The sequence below is a fragment of the Poromitra crassiceps genome, assembly GCF_964638095.1.
Source record: "Poromitra crassiceps genome assembly, chromosome: 15".
NCBI lineage: Eukaryota > Metazoa > Chordata > Actinopteri > Beryciformes > Melamphaidae > Poromitra > Poromitra crassiceps.
This window is the reverse complement of record NC_139634.1, coordinates 20,874,945-20,882,787: the sequence shown is the minus strand read 5'-3', so window position 1 is coordinate 20,882,787 and position 7,843 is coordinate 20,874,945. Positions and strand designations below refer to the sequence as shown.

Genomic DNA, 7,843 nt, shown 5'->3' with positions numbered 1-7,843 from the left:
TTGGAGTTGGTACAAGGCTTTTTATTCACAGGCTCATTCAGCTCCTAGCAGCTAGCTTCCCTGCTAGCTCTACACACGACAACCGCTCTAGCTCCCTCGCATAGCTAGACCCACTTCCGCCCCGGCCGCTGGTCACATATACACCCTTCCCCCTAGGAACACACCCACACATATCAGTTCCTAGCTACACACGGAAACACCACAATACCTGCAATTACCTGGATCGCTACAATACAAAATACGTATTTGTATCTCAAATACATTTTTCAGACGAGTATTTTGTATTTGTATTGTGATACATTTTTTGAGCAAGTATTTGTAATTTGTATCAAAATACTTTATGATGTATTTTCGCCCATCTCTGGGTGTGTAAATGTAGACTACCTCGTAACATTCCTGTCCAGCTCATGCTTCGCTAGAGTACACCATTCTGTTGTCTTATACTGCCACCTGCCGGCTGTTTTTGGAACCAGCTGTTTTGACTGCGTAGTATGAGTGATAAAACAATGCATGTCAATGGACAGACTACATTAGCTCAGTCAAGAGAACCTGTGGTTGACCCAGAACAAAATAATTTCAATAGTATGTAGTGTTAATGTATAGGGATTTGTTTAGGAAGGTATTATTTTCCATTTGGTAATTATAGTGTAAAATATTTCTGCATACTCCGGTACAGTAGGAGGCGATATGCACCTTCAAACTCAAAGATTGCAATCCGCCAAAAAGAAGAACAGCAGCAATCATCATGGCAGAGACTGTGGCTAAACGTGTGAAAGATGGTGATGATGGAATCTCAACTGGTTTATCTGAGAAGACGAAGAGACCAAAATGTGAAATCAAAAATGGTTCAGAAGAAGCCGGAGAGGAATCTCCATCGGCAAATATTCTGTCCGACTTCAAAACAACCGCCGTCTTAAGGGACTCTGCTCGGGAGAAAAATATCTTCATTCATGGAAAGGTAACCGGGAAGTGTAGCGCAGACTAGTTAAGGTTAACGTAAGCCACATTTTTCCCCCTTCTTCCTGAGATATGTAATGATAATTTTGCGTGATTTGGCCACTTTAGCTAGCTAGTAGCCCCTTGCAGGACCCGGACTAACAGTCCTGCAAGGAGCTCTAGCTAGCTAGCTAGTTAGCTACTACTATTCTTCTTCTTCTTCTTCTAGTGTTTTATGGCGGTTGGCAAACATCTTCTGTGCATTACCGCCACCTTCTGGATTTTAGCAGTTACAAAAATATTCTCTTCAGTGTGAAAAACAAAACTACGTCCACCCAAAATACTCCAAAACATAATATTGTCCATTCTTCTGTCACCCAGACTCACTCGTCTGGGTTTTATCAAAGGCTTCCCTCAGTATATTGTCTAGATCTTTTAGCTACTACTATCTTCTTCTTCTTTAGATTTGATTGGCGGTTGGCTACCAGCTTAGAGCTGCATTACCGCCACCTAATGAGTTCTAGTAGTTTCGCAATGCTTTTATTTAGTGAACAGAAAATAACAGTTTCCACCCAAAATGCTTCCATTCATAATTATTGTCCATACTATCACTCAGATGCAATTTGCATTAGTTTGCGCAAATGCGTCCCTCAGTATTTTATCTATATCTGTCCCCGATACATCCACCACATCCAGGAACCTCTTTGCAGCGTCGACCACCATTTCAGTCCTCTGTCTTCCCAGTCATACTAGCAGCACAGTTTAACACCATAGCGATAAAGGCCAGGAATCACAGATAACATTACTCTGATTCGATCTGTCGTTTTCCTTCCTCGATTCCCTTTGTACACCCACCCTGTCCTCGTTTCTTTCCACCCTCTCACGTTTCCTCTCCACACTTTTGACAGCCTCACAACCCTTTCTTTTCTCTGACTTTACTCACTTTTCCTCCTCGGATTCTTCTTGGGCACTGTGCTGATCCTGTATAGTGCTTTCCCTCACAATGCCGGCATTTCACCTGCTCTTCACACTCATCCATACCACCACAATCATCCTTCCCACGCCGACCACACCTTTTATCTCCTCTACACACCGCAGTAGCTACTACTATCGTCAAGTGAACAGAGGGGGAAAAAAACATTGACTTCCGGACTGCACTTTTCAAAACAATAGTCCACATGACACAAAAGTATACTGTGTAGGGCAGGGGCAATGCTTTACATCAGACAAAACTTTTCTACCTGTGTTGGTCCTCAGCTTGGCCAACAGGAGGCGGTGGTGATCCTGGAGAAGACACCCATCAGGGAAGACATCCTGGCTGAGATGTTCAGTGGCTCCAGGCTGAAGCTGGAGATGAAGAACGACATCTACAGCACCTATCAGCTGCAGCCTCCTGCTCACCTCAACGGTGCGCTCAAGTGTGCAACACATTGTTTACTGCCTCCACCCGTGGTTTCATCTGCCTTTTTCACAGCAGCCATTTTGTGTCTAAAAGACAGGAAGTAACACAGGTGCAAGCAAAACAGTAGGTCCCAGCACTGGAACACGTTGGAAACCCTCATTAATGTTCTGCTTGCACCTGTATTACTTCCTGCCTTTCAGACACAAAATGGTTGCTGTGAAAATGGTCAATAGGGGTGTAAAGATTCACAAAATTCACGGTTCGGTTTGAGACAACACTGGTGTCACGGTTTGGTCCATTGAAATGCCAGAGAAATGTCCTTGATTTAAAAAAAAATCTTTATTTCAATGGAATCAAAATTCCACATGATCAACGTGATTCTTAACGATCAATTTTTGATAATTGGTGCCCATCCCTAGTCAGCGAGTCAGTAGTGTCAGCAATGAGAGAAAAGTAGAGTCCATACATTGACTGATGATGTCATAGACACTGTGATGTCTTCTAGTTTCTGATAACAGGATCTCCACTGTGAGACAAGGTGTAAAGGTTAAAAAGCCTTTATTTTCTAGGGCAAAATAAAGGCTTTTTAACCTTTACACCTTGTCTCAGTGTGAGATCAATGCCTGAAGCAAGCTGATGACCCTGCTACAGCCATTTGATTACCCGCGAAAATCGCGAGTGTTGGCAGACCACTCGCGGCCCACCTGCAGTACCTGCAGTACCTCCACGGCCCACTAGTGGGCTGCGGCCCACAGTTTGGGAATCACTGTCCTAGACAATTTGGCAAATCACCAACCTTTTTTTGTCTGTTTTCTCTTTAAAATAAGTATTTGGTTGGCAGCTAATAAATAAAGCTGACTGGAACCCCTTTACAGTCAATGCTGGAGCCACTCTGAGTCTACTAGCCACTGGCCAGTTGGTGGAGAGTCTCATAGCCTGTTGTATCTGTTACAGAGATCAAGACTACTGTGGTGTGTCCGGCCACGGAGAAGCATGTGAAGAAGTACCAGCGTCAGGAGAGCCTCCTGGTGGAGGAGACGGGAGACGACTATCGCTCCATCACTCTCCCTTACATCCAGAAGCAGAGCTTCAGTGTGCAGGTCAGCACATTCTCCAGCATAAATTCAGCACATTCTCCAGCACCAACAGCCTTGTGTTGACTGGCTGGGTTTTGAAAAGGACCACACGATACGATACGTATCATGGGTCATCATGATACGATACAATTTTACTGAAAATTTAATTAACACATTGAATGCCAGCCATGTTTTCATTCCTGTAGGTAAGTTGTGCCAGGGGTGTTTTTGACGATTCTGGCTCATTTTAGAACAGCCGAGGATTCTTTTCTGTTAAGAATTCATGAACACCAATCATCTAAAAATAACTAATAGAATGTGTGCTTTCTCTGTCTAAAAGAGTTAGTTTGCAGAGTTAGTAGTTATGTAGATATTAGCCGTTGAGTACAGCATGGTTTCAGCGTCTGGAAATTTATTCAGAGATAAATGGCTTTTTGTGAAACAGTCACTTTAACCATTCATTTTTGGCATCAGTAAGACCGTCAGACATTCTAAACAATAGTTTTGAACAGTAATTTCCTCCATAACAACAGGAAACACCCCTCTCATTCAAACTCCTCCCTCCGTGTGTCTTCTCCTCCTTCCTCCTGGCTCTAACAGCGGGCGTGTCAGAAGCGCGTTGCTGCTGCTGCCTGCCTGCCTGTCTGCGTGCGGCCGCTCTCGGGCAAGACGAGTCTGAAATGGATTACTGTCAAATCGCCTCGCCATTTCCTTGAATGGCTTGCTCCCGCGGTGTGTGTGTGTGTGTGTGTGTGTGTGTGTGTGTGTGTGTGTGTGTTCGCGCGTTGCTCCGCGGCTCCGGGGCGGAGGGGATCTCTGTCCGTTCTGTGTGTGTGTCTCCGGGGCTTCTGACTGTAAAATCGCCAAGCCATTTCCGCGGGAGGAGGCTGCTTTTGGTCCACGGGTCCGTGGCTGTGGCTTCTCTCGGTCTCTGTCGCCACTTAGTGGTCGGTAAAATAGATTACACACATTGTCTTGCTCCAATAGTTATCTCGAAGATGTAAAAGGGGTTGATTGATGTCCCACCGTCAAAAAAAAAAAATGTTTATGTAAGACGAGTTAGCTCGTCCTTGGCACTCAAGCGCTGGATTATGTAAGACGAGTTAGGTCGTCTATGGCACTTAATGAGTTAAAATACAACTTGCTGTGTACCACTCAGGTAGGTCTAATAATATGTACATCACACTATATTGATATTTCAGTGGACAAATTGAGTCAAAACTATTTACTGTATTTCAAAATTTTCATTCCAATTTATTAGAACGGTATTTGCAGTTGCACGAACTGCTTTCACCAAGTGACAGTTGTTCCTGGAACAACATTTCTTCCTAGTATAGGCTGGGAAAACCCCGCCCCAAACTCATTTGATTGGTCGCCGCAGATGGACACTGTGTTACTGAACACACCAACATAAGTATTCTTATTGTGTCACTGAACACACAGCTGTGCAAAAACAATTGATACAGCGATTCTGAAATATCGATAACAGTATTCTGAACAAAATATTGCAATATATTGCCATAACGATTTTATTGCACATCCCTAGTCTTGACTTGTCAGTGTATTAACTCTGTTCTGCCATTGTTGTTTCCACCAGTGGGTGTACAACATCCTGGAGAAGAAGGCAGAGGCTGATCGGATCGTGTTTGAGGATCCAGACCAGGAGCTTGGCTTTGTCCTCCTGCCAGATTTCAAATGGGACCAGAAACAGGTGAGAGAGCAGGAAGGTAGAGCAGAAATAGAAACCAGGAAGACTGAGACACAAGAGCTGAGATTCAAAATGATGCATGTCGTACATTAGTTCGATATTGCCCAGAGATTTCAGATTCCCTCTGTCTGTGTCTGGCCCAGTGATTTCAGACTCCCTCTGTCTTTGTATGGGAGAGAGAAATGTCAAAACGTCACATCATTAAACCATTGGCTACATCCTCACTAGGATGTTATGTTGTTACATGTTAATATTTTATATTTAATGTTTAAACTGATAAACATAAACAAGTCATCTAAGTACTCACGTCTCAAGTCATGTCAAGGCACGAGTCCTTAACTTCCAAGTCCAAATCAAGTCTCAAGTCATTCATTTTTTGTCAAGTCAAGTCGCAAGTCATCAAAACAGGCACTCGACTCAACTGGAGTCCAAGTCACCAAGTCTCAAGTCCCCATTTCTAGTGTAAACACACAGAATGACACTGAATGATGAATTTTATTTTATTTTCCCTTCTCAGGTTATTTTACAAATACATGTATGTTATTTCACAAGGAAGAAGAAAAACAATGATCATACATTTGTGTATCAGAAATCTATTTTGCCTCATTCTGTACATCATCTCTTGAACATAACAGGTTGAAAACCACGGCTAACATAGTGTTCCTTATCCTCTTGCAGATGGACGATCTATACCTGATCGCCATTGTCCATCGGAGGGACATCAAGAGCCTCAGAGACCTGACGTCTGAACACCTGCCCCTGTTGCAGAACCTCCAGCAGAAAGGAAGGGTGAGGACCTTTACACTGGTCTGAGGTCAGATCTGATCCAGCAGAAAGTAAGGGTAAGGACCTTTACAATGGTCTGAGGTCAGATCTGATCGAGGAGAAAGGAAGGGTGAGGACCTTTACACTGGTCTGAGGTCAGATATGATCCAGCAGAAAGGAAGGGTGAGGACCTTTACACTGGTCTGAGGTCAGATCTGATCCAGCAGAAAGGAAGGGTGAGGACCTTTACACTGGTCTGAGGTCAGATCTGATCCAGTAGAAAGTAAGGGTGAGGACCTTTACACTGGTCTGAGGTCAGATCTGAACCAGCAGAAAGTAAGGATGAGGACCTTTACACTGGTCTGAGGTCAGATCTGATCCAGCAGAAAGTAAGGGTGAGGACCTTTACACTGGTCCGAGGTCACATCTGATCCAGCAGAAAGTAAGGGTGAGGACCTTTACACTGGTCCGAGGTCACATCTGATCCAGCAAAAAGTAAGGGTGAGGACCTTTACACTGGTCTGAGGTCAGATCTGATCCAGCAGAAAGTAAAGGTGAGGACCTTTACACTGGTCTGAGGTCAGATCTGATCCAGCAGAAAGGAAGGGTGAGGACCTTTTGGTCAGATCTGAAGAAGTACCAGATTATTCCTAATAAAAGAATTTCAACAAAATCTGCTGCTGTCAACTTGTGAGAATGCATTTCTCCATTGTTGAATGATACCGTTTTTTTAATTTGTAATACTTGTTCATTAACTAGTCTATTGCAGACAGACCCTCACTTGTAGTTTCTGATTTCTGTGTGGTGCTGATGGACAGCTCCTTTTATCATTAAAATACAAAGTGCTCTGGGGACGCATTTGGCCTCCATGCTGTTTACAGTCGGCTGTGGGCCGCAAACATTTTTGAGATTTTCAAGTGGGCCACGCGAGTCAAAAAAGGATGGGAACCGCTGCCGGACTAGACCGTTCACTACCCTTGAGCATCATAATTAAATCATCATTGACAGCTATTTATGTAAACATGATGTTTGCTTATGTCACAGGAAAGCATCCTGCAGCGCTACGGCCTCCCGGCCTCCAAGCTGAGGGTGTATGTGCACTACCAGCCATCGTACTACCACCTGCACGTGCACTTCACGGCACTGGGCTACGAGGCGCCGGGCTGCGGAGTGGAGCGTGCTCACCTGCTCTCTGATGTCATCCAGAACCTGCAGGCCGACCCCCGCTACTACAACACCCGGACCCTCCACTTCCCCCTGAGAGCCGACGACGGGCTACTGGCACTCTTCCAGGAGGCGGGGAGGCTGTAGTAGCATGGCGGTTCCCAACCTTTTGGGTCCAGCCTCAAGTGGCCATTCGAGGAACTACAGCTTTCAGTATCCCTTCCGTGGCTTCCTCTTCCAAAGCCTGAGCTAGCCCACTGGTTCACCCCCATGTTAAAATGCCCCACTTTGTAACAGGATACATGTTTACTTTACAGCCTGGTTAAAAACAGTAAAAACAGTTTGTGCCTTTTGGCCTTTTCACCTTTCATAACAGAACGGGGGGTGAATTTTTATATAACTCGCCTATTTAGAGTCAAATAGACGATAGAAAAGATGGCATTTTAAACGAGTCCAAGAAGCCTGGTTAAAAACACAGTTTTGGCTTATACAGCTAATTTCACCTTTCATAACAACTGTACGGGGGGTGAATTTGTATATAACTCACCCGTTTAGAGTGAAATAGACAAGTGTCTATATAGCGTTTTGGGGGTGATTGACAGGTTGCCTGTCCAGTGATTGCGCAGCTTGCCGATCATGGACCAATAGCAGGTGAAGCTGTGGCTCTGGGAAACCCCCCGTCTCGTGCGAGCTGCACAAAGACCCCAAGATGGCTACAGGCCACACTAGGCTTCTAAACAGGAGTCCAAAAACCAATTGGGCTTGGGAGTTGATCCCAGAATGCAATGCAAA

The 7,843-nt window shown here is 44.7% G+C and overlaps 1 protein-coding gene across 1 annotated transcript; it reads left to right on the top strand.

Moving 5' to 3' along the window:
- Positions 1–745: 745 nt before the first annotated feature.
- dcps (decapping enzyme, scavenger) lies at positions 746–7,485 on the top strand (the record flags this gene model as incomplete). The annotated part of the gene is made up of 6 exons (XM_083651807.1): positions 746–958; positions 2,194–2,344; positions 3,293–3,438; positions 5,012–5,125; positions 5,801–5,911; positions 6,932–7,485. 6 exons carry the CDS (start codon positions 746–748, stop codon positions 7,196–7,198), a joined length of 1,002 nt encoding a protein of 333 aa, XP_083507933.1. The 3' UTR covers positions 7,199–7,485.
- Positions 7,486–7,843: the final 358 nt, after the last annotated feature.